The sequence below is a fragment of the Podarcis pityusensis genome (assembly GCF_964106645.2).
Source record: "Podarcis pityusensis genome assembly, chromosome: 8".
In the NCBI taxonomy this organism is placed as follows: Eukaryota; Metazoa; Chordata; class Lepidosauria; order Squamata; family Lacertidae; genus Podarcis; species Podarcis pityusensis.
In genome coordinates, this window is record NC_138033.1 from 5305266 (window position 1) to 5326621 (window position 21356).

The following is a 21356-nucleotide window of genomic DNA, read 5'->3' on the forward strand; positions in this document are numbered from 1 at the left end:
CCCAGGACGGCAGAGACAAAGGGAGGCGCGACCCCCCTCAGGACGAACCATTATAGCCAGTGAAGGGGGGCACTCTGAAGCGGCAAGGGAAGGAAGTGGGCCCAGTAGCCCTGAATAGTAAGGAATAAAATGGGATAAAAAGTGGGTGAAGGATTTTTTTTGTTGTGCCCTGGGAAAAGAGGTCAGAATCCTCTGCTCTGCATCCGTCCGTCCCCCAAGGTGTCTGATGGTACCTCCCCTTGCTCTATTAACTCTTAGGTGGCCGCGACGAGGGCCGGAGGAGAAAGCCCCAAACTGCTGCGTTAGTTTCTTCTTTGATTCTGCCTGCAGAGATTTTTGCCTGACTCTTCTGGGTCCTTCCTGCAGCCCAGATTGAAACTGGGCTCCCCCTCGTCCGCAGTGCTGCCTTTGTGTCATTTGCAAATGGCAATGGCCGTGCAATTTTGGAAACTGATCTGCCTCCGCGGTCGAAGGTAGCAGTACAGTATTTCTGAAAACCAGTTGCTGGAAGCCGCAGGAAGCGAGAGTTGCCCTGTAATCTAATAATAATAATAGTAATAATAATAATAATAATAATAATATCAAAATTGAACCTGTCCAGCATGTAGGGGTGCTTCCAGATTGTCGCTGTTTCGTGATGGGATTCAATCCCATACTACCAAATTCAGGTTTTGCAACTTAGGGCTCTTGGGCAACAAACCAATTCCACTCCCACAAAAAATGTGATGGGGAAATTAACTGGGAAGTATGAGATATGGTTGGCATCCGTCTGTCTGGAGAGACAGTGGAGGGGTGCGCCTTCGGGGGTGAAGTCAAACAGTTGGAGAATCACAGCACCTGCTGTGGCTGCAGAGACCGATATGGGAGAGACATGTTTTCTTGCAGCCGGGGCAGAGGAAGGCGTCCTGTTGTGCTGCTGCAGACGCACCAGGGCGTTTCTTCTGTGTTCCTCCCAGCGGCCATTCCTCCTCTGGTCATGGCTATGGCCACACAGCCTGTCTGTCTCCAGGCACGGTGGTTGTCTGCAAGGGATTCCCACATGATGGATGTTACCAGTCTTCATGTCATGTTTGCAGACATCTTTGTAGTGCAGACTTGGTCTGCCAGTGAGCCTAGTGCCTGACGCCATCTCCCCACAGAGCCCACCTTGGGGATCCTGCTGTCTTCCATTCTGCGGCCTTGACCAAGCCAGCGTAGACATCATTGGGACGGAAGTGCAAACATGCTGGGAATGCGCATCTTTGAGACTCTGTCCTCTCAGGGAAACTTCCTTCTCTGTGTGCCCCAGAGAGGCCATTTCCAAGGCCTGCCACACCCTCTCCCTGCCAGGACTCTTCTATGGCCCTCTGCTATGGATGCTTTAGTTGAGGTTCCTGCATTTCAGGGGGTTGGATTAAATCACCCTTGGGATCCCCTCCATAGGTTGGTCCCCTCCAACCTATGATTCTAATAATTCTGTGGCTGCCTGCCAATGCACTTCCAAAGAAAGGGCAGCTGCCCACAATTCCTGTGTGTCAGGGATCTCCTGCCAAGCCTCTTCATGGGCAAAGAGGGCACTTAAAGTGAGTACCTGAGGGATTGAGAAACCTAACCACACAGAGCCAACAGTCCCCTCCTCCCATGAGAAAGGGAGCAAGGAGCCTTTCCAAAGCTGGGCTGCTTCTTTCAGCTCCTGCCCCTCCCAACATCAAGGGACCCTTTTCCCTTTCCAACACCAGGGATCCAAGGCAGGCTCTTCCATAATAATATTAATAATAGTTTTATTATCTATACCCCATCCAACTGGCTGGGTTTCCCCAGCTACTCTGGGCAGCTTCCAGCAAAATATAAAAACATAATAAAATGTCAGACAATAAAAACTGTGAAGTCAACCCACCTTGCTGATACTTGAACAAGGAGTGTAGTGGATCGGCTTGGATTTGTTCCATTGCGGAGGCAGAGCTCAGGTTATTTCATATTCTGCCTTTCTCTTCTGCCTGCTTCCCCCCTTCCCTTTCCTTTTATTCCCCAGCAAGTGCCTGAATTTGAAGCTGAAATGTGTGTGCAGTGGCCACCCTCAGGGCTTTAGGATTGCCTGGCATTCAGGCTACTGGGAATTCAGGACTGCAGTTGTAAGTGACCATCACACCCTTCTGAGGTCTGGGAGAGAGTGTGGGCTGCTTCTATACTCCCAAGTAAACCGCAGGGCTGTCGGTTGAACGGAGCAGTGCTGGGTGCCCTGGCTCAGGACCTTTCAAAAAGTCATCCCTTCATCCCAGGTTCCCACCTGGGGCTGCAAGAGAACGAGCAGGTTTGTAGCAGCAGCTGTAAAACCCCTGGTAGCCCTGCAGGTGTGATAGGAATTTTGAGGTCTTAGATATATTTTAAATGTTCATAAGTGTACCAACCAAGCACGTACATAGATCAGCACAGGAAGACCGACCTGAAACCATTTTTGATTCCCAAATGTTTTCTCTGCCAGGTCAAAGGAAAATGGAAAAGCCTCCCCATTGTCTTTTCCTTCACAAATCCTGTCTTAAGGGCACATTTAAGATATGAGCCTGTGACCTGGCTCAGGAACTAAGTATTTATCATTACAAAAGACTGGCCAGGCTCCCCAGGCAATCCAATCAAGTGACCATTAAACAGGTAACCTGGCAGACAGGAGGTAAACATAGCACTCAGATTTCTGCTGTAGACCACCCTTTCTGTGATGTAGGTATGATGTATATCGGGGTGGTGGTCTTTAGCTACACCTGTTCTGTGATGTATGCATGGTGCATGGAGGGGTGGTCTTGAGCTTCAGGGCAGGGAATTTCAAATGTCTATAAAAGGCCTTGCATGCCATTGTTCGAGGTTCCTCCTCCCTCCTGCATGTGTGTGGTGAGTGAGGACCCTGTTGCAACAGATCAATAAAGATCAGGCTTTGCTTCTCAATATTCTCTGGTTGGCCTCTGTTAGTTTCTCTTACCAATAGGGAACCTATGTAAGGACTCTATATGGGCTCTTGGATACCCATAAGGGGGAAAAGGGCACATTTTTGTTTACAATACAGGGCTGTTGTGTTGCAAGTCGGACAGTGCAGCAGGTGCGAGAAGCCTCTGTTGGGCGCTCCCTTTGGTCACAAACCCCATAGGCAGCCCCACAAGGAGCTGTGCTGGTCTGAACCACCATAGGGCGAGGGTAGGGGAATGAGCACCCAACTAGCAGATGGGCCGATGGGGCCCACAAGCAAGTGGCTGGCCTAAAAAGCAGAAGCTGCCCCGTGGGACTGAGACCCTTCCATCGCCCAGGGTGGGAAGCCATGCATTGGTCTGGGTGGGGCGTGGACCGGTCCCTAGACAAACGTGCCGCCAACGCCTTCTGCAATTGGATAAAGAGTTTATTATTGCTGTGGTCAAGTGTGTTTGTGCGCATCTGGCGCTGCTGGGAGGATAGAGGCGGTGGGGGGGGGGGCAGGCTGCAGTTTGCCAAGACAGACTGGCAGGCCTTTTTTTGCTCTGGAATAGAGGGGACTTCCCCCCCCTCCGCCCCATCCAGCCTGGTGCACCTTGTCGCACTGCCATCAGGGCTCCGCATAGTTCAGTAAGAGTAAGGTGGCTTTTATTAAAGCAAGTAGCTTTGGGCAGCGAGGAACAGTCTATATATTTAGTGGCTACAAAGGAATCTGTTTCGAAGGCCCCCGGCTGGGGCCATCTCTCTGCTGCGCCTGCCCTCTTCCGGGGTGGGGGGGTGGGGAGGGCCCGCGGGGTCAGTGGTGGCTGGCGATGTGTTGCAGATACGGCTGCAGCTGGTGGCGGTTCCGGGAAGCGTGCAGCACTGCCTTGAGGGGGCCCCGCTCCATGCCATGCTCTGCCAGCCAGTTCTCCTTCGGCAGCCAGCTGGGGGGCCCAGGCAGCTGGGCGGCTGGCTCGTACACCTCTGGCTGCGCTCTCTGCCAAAGAGAAAGACGGCACTGCGTTACTGGACCCACGTCCCAACACCAGCCCCCGGTTCCCTGCAGGCTAGGTGGCTCTGGGGTTCCCTTCCAGCTCTCTGGTTCTGTGTTTCGTTCTGCATTCATGGTGCAAGCAGCCCTGGTGGTCAGCAGGGAGGGGGATATGTTTCAGGGCACTTGTGAAGCAGTAGCTCTAGGTGATTGGAGATAATAGCTATATAGAAGGGGTACCCCAGGGGTCATCTAGTCCAACCCGCTGCAGTGCTGGAATCATAGCTACAGAATCCCTGACCTGTGGCTATCTGCCTGGGAGCTCTATCGAGCATTATGAATTTTCCCCATAGCATGAATAGTTTTAGAAGCTTCTTTCACTTACGTTTTCTCTAAATTTAAGTCCCAAGCACTGCGACCTTTCTATAATAATAATATTCTCTCACTCCTCCCTAAACTTTTCTCGTATTATCCCCTATTACAGACTCCCCCACCTTATCACACCTGTTGGTTTATCTGTCCCTTTTTTGGAGGTGGGGAGTAAGGCAGTTGGCCCTTTTCCCCAGCCCTGCTATACCCACTGGGAAGTGGAGCCGTCGGAACTGCAACCCGTTTCCTGATGTGCCTATGCCCATGCGCAGCTCACAGCAGCGAGATACTTGTTTCGCTCTGCATCTCTTCCCAGAGGATGGGCTTTGCCTCTTTCGCTGCTGCAGCACAAAATTCTCTCCCCACAAGACCCACTGGTTCACTGGAGTAGGTGGGATGGTTTCACCCCACACCTGGCGCTGTGACCTGAATCTCACCTGGATTTTGTGATAATAGGACATCTGTGTCCTTTTCACCATCATCGAGAGATGGAGAAATTCTGCTTTTCCCTGCTGAATATTTTGGTGTCAGGCTTCATTCCCCACTGCACCCCCATATATTTCCATCTTCACATAATTTTCTCAGCCGTTTACCTCCAAGCCTCGTTCACTCATTTTAATAGCCCATCTTTCCTCCAGGGAGCTCAATGTGATGTTCATCCTTCTCCCCTCCATTTAATCTCCACCACAACTCTGCAAGGCGGAGAGAGACAGTGCCTGGCCCCAGATCAGCAGCATGGCCGAGTTGTGGGGGGTGGGATTTGAGCCCTGGTTTCTCCCAGGTCCTAGCCCAACACTCTAACCACAACGCCACCCCTGGCTCTTGGCACCAAACCCTCACTTCCAGGCTTCCGACCAGCTGCTGTCAGGTAGCACTGGCCTCCAAACCAAAACTGCAGCAAGGCGAGTGAAGCCGTGGTCCTGGCAGGTTGGCAAGGAGCATGTCTGTGCTGCAGTCACCATGTGCCAGGCAGAAAGGGGAGGCAGGCTGGGAATGCCCCTTGCCCCATTGCATTTGGGGCGGGAGGGGGAGGTCAGAGGCCTGCAAGCGGCTGGCAAGTTGTTTCTATGGGGAGCAACTCTTGACAACCAAGCTCTGAAAAGCTCCTGCCCCCTTACCTTGCTCTTCACATGCTGTGAAAGGATTCCCTGTAAGGCAGCAGACCTTGAGGGAGGAGACCCCTGCACCTTCAAACCACCCTGACTTTGACGGTGCTCTTCCTTCACCCTGGCCTTTTAATGTTAGGTTCCTCCTGGCTCAAGCTTGTCTGGAAGGCAGGAAAGATCTAGACCAGCCTTTCTCAACCTTGGGTCCCCAGATGTTGTTGAACTACAACTCCCATCATCCCTAGCTAGCAAGGCCAGAGGTCAGGGATGATGGGAGTTGTAGTGCAACAACATCTGGGGACCCAAGGTTGAGAAACACTGATCTAGACCAACAATTCCCAGAGGAAGGGAGTGGTCCCACCCTCTGGGGAGACAGTGGAATTACCTAGTGGGGATGCTAAGAGGCAAGTGGGTGTCAGGGAGGTGCTGGGGGTGGTGATTTACGGCTCCTGCTAAGGGTCTTTAAACCAGACACTGGTATCATCCATCCATCGTGTTAGGAATTTACTGAATTTGCTGAATGTGGTACCCAAGACTCTTGCCAAAGGACTGTCAGATTTTGAAAACCGGGCATCTCCGGACCAAGTTAAAAAGTTTTGATGAATTAATTCAGCTAAATAGTTGTAAGTGGCTTTTGAATAAATTGTGAATGTTTATAATTTATCTGGGGGTCCTACCAAGCACTGGTCTGAATAATGCTTCTAATCAGGTGGGGTAGGGGGCACTAGGGACAAGTTCGTGGAACCAAGGGGGCATGTGTGGAAAGCAACAAAGCAATACAGGGGGCAAAAGGAGTCACGGTTGGTCTGAGAGCAGGTGGGCAGCCGATTTTTCTATCTGGGTGGAGGGAAAGGGAGCCTAACCCTGGTAACTAAAGTATTGCCAGAGTTTCCAAGGGACCTTCCAGCACCTTCTGGATCCTTGGAGACCCTTCCTTCCTCCTTCACAGGTGCACCCTCTCCTGGCTCAGCCCACTGCAGAAGTTGCTCCAGAGGCTTGGTGGTGGCCCAGTTCCAACACTTGAGGACACGCCTTGGGCTCTTACTTTGGTACACAGGAAGAGGAACACAGCTGTATACTGAGTCAGGCCATTTTGGCCCATCTTAATCAGTATTGTCCACACGGACCAGCAGCAATAGCCCTCTAGGGTTGGCTCTCAACAGTGGAACGGACTCCCATGAGAGGTGGTGGACACTCCTCTTCCTTGGAGGCTTTTAACCAGAAGTTGCGTGGCCATCTGTCATGGGTGAGATTCTTGCATTGCAGCAGGCTGGACTAGACGACCCTCGGGTCCCTTCCAACTCTACAATTCTATGATTCTCCCAGCCCTACCCAGAGCTGCTTTCAGCGATTGAACCTGCAACGCAGATGCCCTGCTTTGACCCATGACTCTTCCCCAAGACCCATCTTCAGCCGAGACCCATCCATTGCCTCAACTTTTGGGCTCACGGCTCCTCCGAGACCCCAGCAGGTCAGTCCCCCCGCCCTGCTGTGGCCCCTTCTCCCCAGCCCTCGTTACCTGAGTGGTGGGCGAAAGCATCAAGCCCCTGGGGTAGCCGGGGTCTTCCCTGGCGTTGGACTCTGGCAGGGAGGCTGTGCTGGCGTTGCTTTCCTTCTCCCACGTGGGGGGCTCCTCAGGGGAGTACTGCCCCAGCAGGATCAGGTTCTCGAAGGTGGGGTCTGGCTTGGCATGGTGGGACGCCTTGCGGTGCCGGGGGCTGCCGCGGCGGTTCCGGTAGTAGGCCGGGATGGGCTCTTGCTGCGGTTGCTCCTGGCGCAAGCGTAGGCTCTGCAGGACAGGCTTGCGCCGGCCGGATGCCGCCTCCGGGGGCCCGGGGTGGGTCGGCTCATACAGCCCCCCGCTGGGCCCTTCTCCCCACACCTTCAGGGGTGCCTCCTGGCCGGCCTCGGCGATGCTGAGGTCATCCATCTGGCTGGTGGTCCTCTGGATGCCGTGGGCACTGTTCTCCTCCTGGAAACTGTCGCGCACTGAGTAGAAACGCTCTTCTTCCATGGCGCTGTAGAGCTGCGCCTCCTCCTCGGTCTTGCTGTGGCTGGGCAGCGACTCATGGAGGCTGCGCAGGCAGAACTGGTAGTACTGCGTAAGGTCGTAGTTCTGCTTCAGCGGCTGGGTGGAGACGTACGGGTGCTTCAGGGCAGCGCTGGGCGTGATGCGCTCGTGTGAGTCCCAGGTCAGCATGCGCTTGATGAGCTCCACCATGCTGCGCAGGTCAAAGTACTCGGCCAGAGCCTCCGTGTCCGGGTAGATCATCCTGTGGACGTTGACCGTCTCCATCTGGTCCAGGGACTTGAGCACATACTTCCTTCTCTCCACTGACTTCACCTTGGTGTCTGCCAGGTACTCCGCCGGGGTCTTCAGCTGCCAGGAGTTGACCACCTCAGGGTGCTGGCTCCTCTTGAAGAAAAGGTGAGCCTTCCTGGCCGCGTTGAGCAGGGCGGGCCTAGGCATCCCCTGCGTCTCACAGATGTACCGGATCTGGTCGTACTCGTTGTTGCCAGGGTAGAGGGGCCAGCCCAGGTGCAGCTCTGCCATCACACAGCCCAAGGACCAGACATCCACCTTCTCGCAGAAGGGCAGTCCCAGCAGGATCTCGGGCGCCCGGTAGAAGCGGGACTGGATGTAGGGCTCTTTGACGTAGCGCACCTCGTTGAAGATGCTGGCTGAGCCAAAGTCGATCACCTTGACTCGGAAAGGGTACCTGACTTGGTCCACCAGCATGATGTTTTCGGGCTTCAGGTCCGCGTGGATGATGGAGAGCTCCTTCAGCTTGGCCAGGGCCCTCAACACCTGTATGGTCACTGTCCGGATGTGCCGGACGGGCAGCGGGGAAAAGTTGTGCTCCTTCTGGAAGTCAAAGAGGTTTTGCTCCAGCAGCTCGAAGACCAGGTAGAACTTGAGCTCGTCGTGGAAGAACTCGTGGAACTGGACGATGTGGGACTCCTCCGAGTCCACCTCGGACATGGTCTGCAGAAGCTTCAGCTCATTCTTGATGATCCTGCTCCGGTAGGAGTCGTTCTTCAGGATCTTGATGGCCACCATCTCGCCTGTGCTGCGCTTCCAGCTCTTCACCACTTCCCCGAAGGTGCCCTTCCCCAGGATCTCAAACACGTCGTAGAAGTCCGATTCCGACTCGATTGTGACCATCGTTCTGGGCTCGCCCAAGCTCAGGAACACGGGTGCAACGTGGCTTCTTGCAAAGAGAGGTTCAGCCGCGCCCTGGAGCCAAGAGAACCCCGGCCTGACTCCGGAACGAGAGATGATGCAACAGTCACTCAGTTCCAAAGTTGCCAAGTTGAGAAGGTTCTGTTATGGAGGTGGGAGGAGGGAGGCGACTCCATGGAGGGGGTCCCCAACAGCACTTATTTTCTGTGCTAGCAAATGCTTTCCTGCCAATGTGAAACCAGGGAGCAGGAGGCACTAGCAAAGGACCCCTGAGATATGACCATTCTGTACTGCAGGGTCCCACATGTTGAGTCTTGAATGGATACCTTTTGAGAGGCAGCCCTCACTTTAGGAGGCTCCAGTGTCCATGGATGGGGATGAAGACGACATCTTGCCAAGAGTTTGGTTCTTCAGGTGAACGTCTGTAAGGAGGTGGGAGTTCTTCCTTTATCTCCACACCCACACCGCCTTCAGAGCATGTGTTGTGTGACTGAAAAGCAAAGGATCTCTAGCCCCGACTTAGCCATCCCTACAGTTTATATGTTGGGTCTTTCCAAACTGGCACCTGCCATTAAAGGGGAAAAGTCATAGGTAGAGCGTCTTCTTGGCATGCAGTGGTCTCAGGTTCAATCCCCAATGGTGTCACCAGGTGGGACTGGGAGAGGTTCCTGCCAGAAACCCTGGAGAACTATGGCTGCCAGTCCGTTTAGACAATACCGAGCTAGGTGGATGAATGATCTCATTATGAGACAGCTTCCTATCTATTGATGTGCATCTCATAGGAGGCTGTGGGGCTGAAGGCTCCTCCAAACTTCCGCTTGTGCTGTGCCTTGCTTCTCCTTTGCCCCTACCCCTACGCCTTTCCTAGGGAAAAACTGCTCTTTAGTGATAATTCAGCACAAATGGCTATCCGGGAGGAACCCAAATTGTCATTTGTGCTGACAGAGTGGTTTCCCCCAGGGGAAACAGTGCTAAGAGGAAGTGTGGCTATGCCCCAAGTTAACTTCCACCCTCCACTTTTGTTGCAGGGGAGAAGAGGGAGCATTGCAGGCCAAAGCCTCCCCCCCTTCTACCCCTGAGTATCCCAACTCCTTTCTCCGGGTGCAAGGGAGCCTAGGTAGGCCTCTGCTGAAGAGGGAGGCTCTGCCCGTGGCTTCTTCCTTGAGTCTGATATTAGACAAAATTTGGGGGTTGGCTTGTACAGCCCAACTCCCCATCAAGGGACCCAGTATCCCCCTAGGTTCATTATCTGCCAGAGAAGAATGAGTGGAGGCAGGATCTAATTGGAACTCAATTTTGGGGCTGGTGAGAAGTTTGTCTATTAGTGGATTTGAGGGATTAGCAAGTGAAAAGAACTCTGCCTATTGGGAAAGGTTTTGTCAAGAGCTTCCTTCTACCAGCTTATGGTTTATGCACATGTATGTTTACCTTGTGCACCTAGGAACATTCATATTATTTATGACACCTTAAAATTCCAGTAACAGGTGAACTTTTCGTGGCCCAAGCCTTTCTTCCTGCAGCGGTGCTAAGTCCTGCTCTGTGCTTTCATAGTCTCCTAGAACTGCAGAGTTGGAAGGCACTTCAAGGATCATCTAGTCCAACCCTCCAATGCAAGAATCGCACCCCTGACAGATGGCCATCCAACCTCTACTTAAAAACCTCCAAGGAAGCACAACTGGAAAAGGACTGTAGAAGATTATTCCAATATATGATTACAGCAGTGAGGTTGTTATATGCACAAACATGGCAAGATGGAGCTCTACCTACTGTAGAGGAATGGTTGAGAAAATTATTGGACTTAGCTGAGATGGCAAAGCTAATGTGTTTAATTAGAGAAAAATCATTGACATTTACTAAGGTTTGGAATCTCCTTATGGATTATTTGCATGAAAGAGAAAATGAACTTGTGACATCTGGATTTGAAGATTGAAAAAAATCACTGGCTTGTAGATAATAAAATAGTTGGAGGTTAATGAGTGGATACTGTATTTAGCTGCAGGACAAAGAACCAGAAGTCTTTTAATCTTTTTTTCCCCTTCCATTTTCTTTATTTTCTCTCTCTCTTCTGTTTCTTTCCCCCTTTCTTTGCTTTCTTCTTTTTGCTACTGTTCCTTTTTTTAAAAGATTAGATTGTAAAAGCACCTTTATTCTGCTGTATCATTAAAAGATACTTCCTATTCAGTGTGAACTTTTGTATATCTTTGGACAAATAAAAATATTTCTTAAAATACAAACAAACAAACAAACAAACAGACAGACAGACAGACAGACAGACAGACGTCTGAGGAAGGAGAGGCCACCATTTTCTGAGGGAGCCTGCCCTCGGCTTCCACCCAACCCCTTCTGCTGCTTGAGTGGGTCAGGCTGGGAGGCCCCCCAGCCAGCCTTTGCCCATAGCTGTGAGGAGTTTTTGGTCAGGCCAGCTCACCCCAAAAGAAAAGTACATATAGCGCCTCCACTTTCAATTCATAGAGTCTTTTACTAGATGGGGATGACTCCCCTTCTGGAGACAGGCAGGGTCTTCAAGTCTCTGAGAGAAACGGTTGCTGGTTTTATGAGGATTTTCCCTTGGCCTCATCCTCTCCTTCGTCCTGTTTCCTGAGGGAGTTTGCCCCCCGAGTTTCCCTCTTGGCTGCTCCCCCTCCCAGCTTCTCATTCACCCCCCCATTGTCTGGGGTAGGGAAGAGTTTGGGGGCAGCTGGATTCCACCCCCCACATGGCCAGGCAGGCCCAGGAGGAGCCCATGGAGGTGGGAGGGCCAAATGGCATTTCCCGCCTTTTCCCGAAAAAGGCGGGAACGCCATTTTGTTTCTTCCGGAGGCCCCAGCCGCTCCCCGAGATGCCATGGCTCCCTTGTGGGCCTTGTGGCTCTCATGCACTCTCCTCCCAGCTGAAGGAGGGTGGCACCTTCGGGTGCCAGCGCTCACGGGGCGTCCTCAGCTGCCTTCCTGCCATGATGGCTTTGCCTCTGCAGGGCAGCGTCTCTCCTCATCATGTTGGCCCAACGGAGGCCTCTCCATTGGGAGATCCCAGGCAAGCGGCCAGAACAGGCGAAGGGGGCAAGGAGGGAAAGCCCCTCTCTGTGTCTGAGGCCTAAGAAGGAGGATAATAAGAAGGGCTTTTTTCTCCTCAGAGGTGGAGGGTTCCCTCAGGGGAGTTTGACCCCTGGACCATCTTGCTTCGTCACCCCAAAAGTCAATGCAAGCAGAAGGGGTCTACCTGCAGAAATAGGGGGAAGACAAGGCTGGAGACTCCCTTTCTGGCCCCTCGAACTTGGGGGCCCAGGAGTCCCCTAGTTTATCTTGTATTTCCCATGTAAAAACCAGGTCACCCCTAAAGTTGTTGAGCTTTTTAAGGGACAATTTTCCTATTTTCTGTGTGAACCTGTTTTGTGCTGTGGAATGAGGGAACCATCTGGCTGCAAGGGAGCCCTAGAGGCCAACCTGTGGGAAAGTGGTTGTGGGAAGGAGAAGGGAAAGTCGGGTGTGTCATGTGGTCTTTTATTGTGGGCTGGACCTCCCAGGTTTATTTTGATGGCCATTTAATTATTAAAAGAGAGAGTCATATTAAGTATATGTAATCCTATACAGAAGCACGTGTGTTGGATAGCGAGCAAAGAAAAACAGCCATTTCCTGTTTTAAAGGATGCAAGGCAAGCACACACACAGCCGCTCTAGCAGAGCTTAAATCCAATCTTTAGCCGTTCAAAAATGAAGCAATGCAAGAGACAGTATTCTATGAATACAGTTCAGCCACAAAAATTAAAAGGTCTGGAAAACAAGCTGGGTATGTTTAGCCTGAAGAGGAGACTGAAAGGAGACATGATGGACTTCCTGTTTGGCTGCCATGGTGAACAGCTTCACCCATAACAGTGGAGCCCTTTCGTGCGGATAACGAGGATAATATGGGAGTAATTATCCTCCCAACTGCCCCCCCCAGGGCTGGGGGGGGAGCACCCCACCCGTAGATTGTCCGATACCTGCTGCCTGTCCTGAAGGAATGCGGGGGGGCAGGGGGATGCTGGGTGCAATGTATCGCTCATCACAGCAACTCTCCAAAGCCGGCGCCAGGAGTGGAGGACTCCTCTGTCTTTTAAGATTAAAAATTGGACTCAACTAACAGGCAGGCTCTGAACTAGAGGAGATAAAATAACTTGCTAATTTAACCAGCCACTGAGAAGGATTCAATTTGGAGAAAGACTTTAGTTACGACAAGGGCAACTGTTTGAAATACACAAGCATGCCTGAAAGAGCATTTTGCTGCCATTGTGGTTTAAATATAATACGGACTGGGTGAAGATTCCATACCAATAAAACAACAATACAATATACAAAGAATAAAAATTAAAAGTCTGTTATATAGAATACGTTGTAGGGTTTTGAGTCAATAGTCAAATAGTGGAGCTTATTCTAATTGTCCCAGCTAAAAACTGTGCAACCTTTGCTGTCACCTACTCATCCTGATCTGCCAAGAGAAAGGAAACTCTGAAGAAGCTATTAAACACCTTGGCCAAGAACTTGCAAGTCACAGTTTTGGTTACGTAGTTGAAATAGCTATGGGGCACCAGATGTGGCAAAGAACCCAGCTACAATCCTCACCTCATACAAACTAAAGTCTCCTAAAAATAAATCTGTATACAGCCACTACTATAATTTCCCCCAAAGTGAGTTCTTTGATGGGAAGCGAGACGGGCCCTGTGACTGAAGCTCTTCCCATATTCTTGGCACTGAAATAGTTTCATCTCGCTGTGAATTCTTTGATGGATCATGAGTTTGGCCTTCTCAATGAATCTCCACATTCTAAGCACTGATAGGGTTTCTCCCCTGTATGAATTCTGTGATGGGTTGTGAGATGGGCACTCTGGGTGAATTTCTTTCCACATTCCGAGCACTGATATGGTTTCTCCCCTGTATGAATTCTCTGATGGACAGTGAAATGGCGTCTGTCAATGAAGCCCCTTCCACATTCCAAGCACTGATAAGGTTTTTCCCCTTTAGGAATTCTCTGATGGGAAGTTAAACTGCCCTTTCTTCTGAAGCCCTTGCCACATTCCAAGCACTGATGCGGTGTCTCTTCTGTATGAATTGTTTGATGGGCCAAGAGGTGGCCTCTTCGAATAAAGCTCTTGGCACATTCCAAGTACTGATAGGGTTTCTCCTCTGTATGACTTGTCTGATAGACAGTAAGATGGCTTTTCATTCTGAATCTCTTTCCACATTCCAAGTACTGATAGGGTTTTTCCCCTGTATGAATTCTTTGATGTACAGTAAGCTGGCCTTCCCCTTCATGGATCACTGCCTTGCCGTGGCAAAGGGGCTTGAATAACTCAGAGAAGCTATGAGCTATGCCGTGCAGGGCCACCCAAGATGGACAGGTCATAGTGGAGAGTTTTGACCAAACGTGATCCACCTGGAGCAGGAACCGGCAAGCCACTCCAGTATCGCTGCCAAGAAAACTCCATGGACAAAGACAACAGGCATATAAAAGTTATGATGCTGGAAGGTGAGCCCCTCAAGTTGGAAGGTGTCCAACATGCTACTGAGGAAGAGCGGAGGACAAGTACAAGTAAATTCAGAGCTGATGAAGCGGCTGGGCCAAAGCCAAAATGTCGCTCAGTTGCGGATATGCCTGGAAGCGAAAGGAAACTCCAATGATTTAAAGAAAAATATTGCATAGGAACCTGGAATGTAAGAACCATGAACTTTGGTAAGTTGGCTGTGGTCAAAAATGAGATGGCAAGAATAAATATTGACATCCTGGGCATCAGTGAACTAAAATGGACAGGATTGGGCAAATCTACTACTGTGGGCAAGAATCCCGTAAAAGAAATGGAGTTGCCCTCATAGTCAACAAAAGAGTGGTGAAAGCTGTACTGGGATGCAATCTAAAAAATGATAGAATGAGCCAGACATCCTGGAGAGTGAAGTCAAATGGGCCTTAGAAAGCACTGCTAATAACAAGGCCAATGGAAGAGATGATATTCCAGCTGAACTATTTAAAATTTTAAAAGGTGATGTTGTTAAGGTGCTACACTCAATATGCCAGCAAGTTTGGAAAACTCAGCAGTGGCCAGAGGATTGGAGAAGATCAGTCTACATCCCAATCCCAAAGAAGGGCAGTGCCAAAGAATGCTCGAACTACCGCACAATTGCACACATTTCACACGCTAGCAAGGTTATGTTTAAAATTCTACAAGGCAGGCTTAAGCAGTATGTGGACCGAGAACTGGTACAATATAGAAGCAATGCGGCCGCGAGCTGGTAGCTTGAAAGCAAAACATAATGGGAATGTTGGGACTGTTCCGTGGGAAACAGAGGGACAGTCAATTCACAGTGCAGAGGGCACTGGAATTAGCTCAGAGTGTAATATGAGCTGTACAGGAAGTACAGGAGGAGTTTATCTCTCGACTGCTGAAGCTTGAAGAGAGCAGTCATGATTTTTGTAACGCTGCAAAGACAGAAATAAAGGAATGTAAATACGTTTCTGTCTATCTCTTTCCCCTGCCTGGGGGGGCAGGAAAGAGGGGGTGTGTTCTTCTCACTCTGAGAAGGATCGCCTATCGCGACCTCTGCCTGGATCCTGCTGGGGAATGCAGACAGGGAGGTCAACAGGAGATCAAGCCGGGTGCCTGGAGAGTGGCCAGTTTCTCCTGATAAAGGCTTGAATCTGAACAAGAACTCCCAGAAGTGCAAGCTGCATTTCGAAGGGGCAGAGGAACCAGAGACCAAATTGCAAACATGCGCTGGATTATGGAGAAAGCTAGAGAGTTCCAGAAAGACAAATACTTCTGCTTCATTGACTATGCAAAAGCCTTTGTGTTGACCACAGCAAACTATGGCAAGTTCTTAAAGAAATGGGAGTGCCTGATCACCTCATCTGTCTCCTGAGAAATCTCTATGTGGGACAAGAAGCTACAGTTAGAACTGGATATGGAACAACTGATTGGTTCAAAATTGGGAAAGGCGTACGACAAGGCTGTATATTGTCTCCCTGCTTATTTAATTTATATGAAGAATTCATCATGCAAAAGGCTGGGCTGGATGAATCCCAAGGCGGAATTAAGATTACCGGAAGAAATATCAACAACCTCAGATATGCAGATGACACAACCTTGATGGCAGAAAGTGAGGAGTTAAAGAACCTTTTAATGAGGGTGAAAGAGGAGAGCGCAAAATACGGTCTGAGGCTCAACATCAGAAAAACTATGATCATGGCCACTGGTCCCATCACCTCCTGGCAAATACTATAGAAGGGGAAGAAATGGAGGCAGTGAGAGACTTTACTTTCTTGGGCTCCATGATCACTGCAGATGGTGACAGCAGTCACGAAATTAAAAGATGCCTGCTTCTTGGGAGAAAAGCAATGACAAGCCTAGACAGCATCTTAAAAAGCAGAGACATCACCTTGCCAACAAAGGTCTGTATAGTTAAAGCTATGGTTTTCCCAGTAGTGATGTAGGGAAGTGAGAGTTGGACCGTAAAGAAGGCTGATCGCCGAAGAATTGATGCTTTTGAATTGTAGTGCTGGAGGAGACTCTTGAGAGTCCCATGGACTGCAAGAAGATCAAACCTCTCCATTCTGAAGGAAATCAGCCCTGAGCGCTCACTGGAAGGACAGATCCTGAAGCTGAGGCTCCAATATTTGGCCACCTCATGAGAAGAGAAGACTCCCTGGAAAAGACCCTGATGTTGGGAAAGATGGAGGGCACAAGGGGAGGGAGATGGGGACGACAGAGGACGAGATGGTCGGACAGTGTTCTCGAAGCTACCAGCATGCGTTTGACCTGATTGCGGGAGGCAGTGGAAGACAGGCGTGCTTGGTGTGCTCTGGTCCATGGGGTCACGAAGAGTCAGACACGACTAAACAACAACAAGCTGGCCTTGGTGACTGAAGCTTTTTCCACATTCCAAGCAATGATAGTGTTTATCTCCAGTATGGATTCTTTGATGGGAAATGAAATTTATTTTCCAAGTGAAGCTCTTTCCACATTCCAAGCACTGATATGGTTTCTTCCCTGTATGAATTCTTTGATGTACAGTAGCTGGCCTTGTTTACTGAAGCTTTTTCCACATTCCAAGCACTGATAAGGTTTCTCCCCTTGATGAATTCTTTGATGTATAGTAAGATGGCCTTGGTGATTGAAGCTTTTTCCACATTCCAAGCAGTGATAGGTTTTATTTCCAGTAAGAATTCTTTGATGGGAAGTGAAACTTATTCTCCAAGTAAACCTCTTTCCACATTGCAAGCACTGATATGGTTTCCCCCCGGAATGAATTCTGTGATGGACAATGAGCCGGCTGCTCTGACTGAAGCGCTTTCCACATTCCAAACACTGATAAAGTTTCTCCCCTGTATGACTTCTCTGATGGACTGTGAGCTGGCTTGATATTCTGAACCTCTTTCTACATTCCAAGCACTGATAAGGTTTCTCCCCTGTATGAATTCTTTGATGTACAGTAAGCTGGCCTTGTTGAATGAAGCTTTTTCCACATTCCAAGCAATGATAAGGTTTCTCCCCTGTATGAATTCTGTAATGGGAAGTTAAAGCGCCCGATTGACTGAAGCTCCTTCCACACTCTTGGCACTGATAGGGTTTCTCCCCTGTATGAATTCTCTGATGGACAGTGAACTTGTTTCTGTGACTGAAGCTCTTTCCACATTCCAAGCACTGATAGGGTTTCTTCTCAAGGGGATTTCTTTGATTTGAAGTGGAATGGGAGCTCTGACTGAAGCTCCCTCTTCGCTCTGAATATGGATATGACTTCCCCACTCTGTGGATTTTGTCGTGGTCTCCCTCGTTCTTCAGCTCCAATTCATCACCACCTGCAACTGAGAGAGAAACAGATTGGAGCCTCATGGGATCTGTGCCATCTCTAATGTCACTCGTCTCTTTAGTCAACCCAGGACAGAAAGAAGCAAGAACGGAAACAAAAAATCTGACAGATGATGATAATGATGATGATGATGATGATAATAATGAGTCTTCCATCCCAGTTTTCTGTGGGAGTATTAGAATCCTAGGGGCTGTGGGTGGTGCTGTTGAGCCCCATCGAAAAACCAAAGGTTCCTCCCATAGAGATATGTCTTCAATTTCAAAGCAGATAGAATGATCCAAGAGGAAGCCTTACCGAGAGAGTCCAAGATCCCACGATTCTCCTCCGTGACTTCCTTGTGCAGAGCTCTCAGGTCAGGATCCAGCAACGCCCACTCCTCGCCTGTGAAATGCACAGCTACATCTTCAAAGCACACTGGACCCTAAAAGAAAAGGAAAAAGGTTGTCCTCTTAGACAACATCAAGGTGAACAGTTACACTTTGCTCTGTTGTCTTCTGCCTCTTAACTGATGTTATGTTTTAATGGGATTCTTCTTCTGCACATTTCATTATGGACACATCCCCATTTGCCACATGGAAGGATCCCCTTCCTTCTTTCCCTGTGTGCTGTTCTTGCCGGGTGGGGAGGACCCTCCTGATGCCCTATAGACAACGTCAAGGTTCGCAGGGGGGCAATGACCGGGGGGATGAGAGAGGGAAAGCCCTATTGTGTGACTGATGGTGTGAATCCTGGCCACTGTTTGGTGTGGTTTGTAAACTGCTTAGAAGCCTATTTTAGCATTCAACCCTTCTTTCCTAGGCAGTTCCTCCCACCTTTCCTCTGTGTCCAACCCGTCCATGACATCCTCTCTCCCCACATGGCTCCTTCCTCCTACCTGCTCTGGTTCCACAGGGGCAGCTTCCCCTTCGCCACCAAGAAAAGATGGAGAAACAGGTCTTGCTGGCATCGTTCGGTCTCCTATGAGAGAAAAAGGTTAGTGCATGCTTCACTCAGAAAGAAAGCTATAGGTGGGCCTTCAAAAAATTAAGGGTAGCCATGTAAACGTGGACGTTGGTAACCATTTCACATATTAGTTGTGCAAAAATATATCACCCTTTCTCTGGGCTCTTGACTTCACGTGTCTTCTCCAAAAAAGATGTAGATAAAATGGGGAAGAAATAACTCATTCCTCCTTACCCAGTTGCCTCTCTCTGGAGTCCAACGGAGTTCTCTCTACCTCAGAAGAATCCGGACCCATTTCTGGAAACTGATCCTTCCCCTGCAAGAGCAACAAGCATTCAAAAGAATTAGATTAGAACTGGAATGGCAAAGGACACAAACACTTTAGGGGTATTGGATATCATTCCTCGGATGCTTTCCAAAAAAATTAGTAGAGAATTGGGGGATACTCTCAAGTTTGGAGCCCCTTGGAAGTATCCAGAGGAAAGTCTCTCTCACCTGCTGCTCTGCCTGCTTTCTCTCCTCTGCCTGACTCAGGAGGAAACCTTCGGCCAGGGCCACCGCCTGGGAACTGGTCTCCGCTCCACATTCCCTCAACCAGCTCTCCATCTCTGGTGGAAGGACAGCCAGGAACTGCTCCAAGATCACCAGGTCCAGCATCTCAGCTTTCGTGTGGGTTTCTGGTTTCAGCCACTGACGGCAAAGGTGGTAGAGTCTGTTGCAAACCTCTCGGGGTCCTTTGGCCTCCTGGTAGCAAAGCCGCCCGAGCTGCTGGCTCTGCACATCTGAGCGGAGGGTGTCCTCCTCACCCAGGATCCTTTGGACAGAATTTCCCCAGATTATTCTCTGGCTAAGAGTTTGGATGGAATGGCCTCTTCCTGCTTCAGGCCCAGCTGAGTCTTGCTCATCCATCTCTGTTCTCAGGACACCTCCAAGAAATCGAAAGAAGTCACTACGTCTTCTGCCAAGTTCTGCCTGTCCTAATGAGTGGTTTTAGCAAATCCTAAAAAGAAAATATATTTTTCTAATATACCGGTAAATCTGATACACAGTCAGGTGAATAGAAATGTTCCCTGGACAAGCGTGGATGAGTCTTGCTAGGAACCAGGGCTGGACTGCACCACAACTCAGACTGAGCTTTCCTTAAAAAATAAATGAAGGAAGAAGGAAGGAAGTCAGAATGGATGAGTGAGTCATCTGTACTAAGTGTAACTGGGACCCAAGGCAATAGTGGGGGTCCCTCCCACCCCCAAATATCAGGGCACATTTATTTCCTGCTTCTGCCTCATGTTCCAGCACTTGCAATCTCCCACATTCTCAAGACTCCTGGGGTGGGTCCCTCTTTCTTTATTCTGAGGGCCAGATCTTCACCTTGCCAAAGAAGATGTGGGTGGGACCAAATAACTTGTGGGTGGGGCCAAAGGACAGTGTTAAAAAAAGAGAGATACAGGATTTGCCTTCTTTCTGTGACTGTAATAATTTTATACTCTTCCTAATATTGTGATTTACTGTTTTAATCCGCCATGGGAATTTTGGGTGAACATCAAGTAATTGATTATGATATGGGCGGGGGGAGCTTGTCACAGGAGGAGGGGAGACCCCTATTCCTCTTCACCAGCCAGAATCATCCCTACCTCTTGGCCTCCCTCATCTGAATCTGCTGCCTCTGGATCTAGATTGCTCTCTGCCACAGATTCCCCTCGCTCACTAAGCCCTGTTACCTCTTCAGACACCTCCTCCTCCCTCTGTCGACTCATCATTGCCCCACCGCCCCTTCTCTGGCCCAGAGCCTCCTTCCCTTGTGGGTTCCCCAGCTGGTCCCTTCACCATTCCTCTGTGCCCAACCAGTCCATGCAGCTCCCTCCTTGCATCCTTTATTCTGTTTTCACCAGGTTGGGCTCTGCTTTCCTTTTGGGTGAAGCCAGTCCAGCCTCCTGCTCTCAGCTGCCAACCTGGGGCACCTTTTGGGAAGCCCACCAGCAGGCCTGGAGCCCAGGGATAACTCTCTCTCTCTGCATTTCCCAGCAGCTGGCATTCAGAAGCATGACGGCCTCCAACTGTGGGGGCCAGGAGCCTGAATTGGCCTCATCCTCTTCCAAAGCCATCTGGCTTGGTGGCCATCCCTTCCTCCTGTGGATGGGAGTTCCATGGGTCTAACTGCGCACTGTGACATGGAAGGACTTTGTTTATCATAGAGGCCAAGGTTTTAGTTCTACCCCTAAATGTTTCCACCTGGGCTAATGAATGTAATTGATTCCTCAATCCCATTGGGGTTCCTTTGCATGCCCTTTTCTTCCTGATTCAAGGCCCGCCCGCCCCCCAAAGGAGCAAGCGGCGTCTTGATTTTAAGGAAGAAGAGAGTTGCAGACCTCCTGTTACTTGCAGCCCCCCTGGTTTTGCAGAGAAGAAGGGGGGCAGAACCTCTTATCCCTGACTTGGGGATCCACCTGCAGGAGCTGAGCAGGCTCCCCATGGACCCGCCCCACTTCTCCCCAATGCACCCTAAGGCAGAAAAGAGAGGAAACTCACCAGGTCCCTGAAGGGAAACTGAGGCAGCTCCTGCAGCGGAGACGAAATCCACCTTCCCCCTCTTGCAGGGAGGAAGCTGGGAAAGCGGGAGGGGCTTTTGCTCGGGAGGACCGCATCCCCCACTTATTTCCTGTCCTCTCTAGGAATGCAGCTCCGTTCCTTTTAACCCTTGGCGAGCCGGGCGCCCCCAGCTCCCCCCTCTCACCCTCTGCAATGCCGGAGCCCCGAGCATGGCCTGCACCCAGGGGGGGCTTATTTGGGGGACCCCCTGGACTGGCCTCTGAGCTGCTCTCTCCCTTAGAAACAGGCGCAGGAGGAGCACGAAAGGTCCTGCAAGGACATCCTCCTGGCGGGCCTTTTCCTCGCCACCAGCCTGGCTCTCATTTTGATGCCAGCAGCACCTTGAAAGGACCGAGACCTGAACTCTGAGGCCAAACACTGCCTTAAAACCGCACCAGCCTCTTCCCAGCCCCATTTCCTTCGGCGTT

General features: G+C 50.3%; 2 protein-coding genes and 1 long non-coding RNA gene across 10 annotated transcripts in view; 1 reads left to right on the forward strand and 2 right to left on the reverse strand.

Annotated features, from left to right (window-relative positions):
- Positions 1–3340: 3340 nt before the first annotated feature.
- HIPK4 (homeodomain interacting protein kinase 4) lies at positions 3341–8559 on the reverse strand. Its single transcript, XM_081018883.1, has 2 exons — positions 6902–8559; positions 3341–3913 (listed from the first exon to the last, which is right to left on the reverse strand). Exons 1-2 carry the CDS (start codon positions 8546–8548, stop codon positions 3731–3733), a joined length of 1830 nt encoding a protein of 609 aa, XP_080875009.1. The 5' UTR covers positions 8549–8559; the 3' UTR covers positions 3341–3730.
- Positions 8560–8858: 299 nt separating this feature from the next.
- LOC308484547 overlaps positions 8859–21356 on the forward strand; it is a 36131-nt gene continuing 23633 nt past the window's right edge. The window contains exons 1-2 of one of the 3 annotated variants that reach the window (XR_013989961.1): positions 8859–8998; positions 18199–18372. This is a non-coding gene — a long non-coding RNA (uncharacterized lncRNA). The remainder of the gene's footprint in view (positions 8999–18198; positions 18373–21356) is intronic. The other 2 variants (XR_013989963.1, XR_013989962.1) reach the window with 2 other exon arrangements.
- LOC308484207 (uncharacterized protein) lies at positions 15241–21072 on the reverse strand. 6 transcript variants are annotated; one of them, XM_081018952.1, is made up of 6 exons: positions 20869–21072; positions 18838–19481; positions 18577–18658; positions 18275–18357; positions 17695–17821; positions 15241–17389 (listed from the first exon to the last, which is right to left on the reverse strand). In XM_081018952.1, the coding sequence occupies exons 2-6, from the start codon at positions 19249–19251 to the stop codon at positions 16527–16529; spliced, it is 1569 nt and encodes a 522-aa protein (XP_080875078.1). In that variant the 5' UTR covers positions 19252–19481; positions 20869–21072; the 3' UTR covers positions 15241–16526. The 6 variants fall into 6 exon arrangements, with proteins under 6 accessions (XP_080875078.1, XP_080875077.1, XP_080875076.1 ...); XM_081018951.1 differs by having other exon boundaries at positions 15241–17395; positions 18275–18354; positions 20869–21053; XM_081018950.1 differs by having other exon boundaries at positions 15241–17395; positions 18838–19268; positions 20869–21052.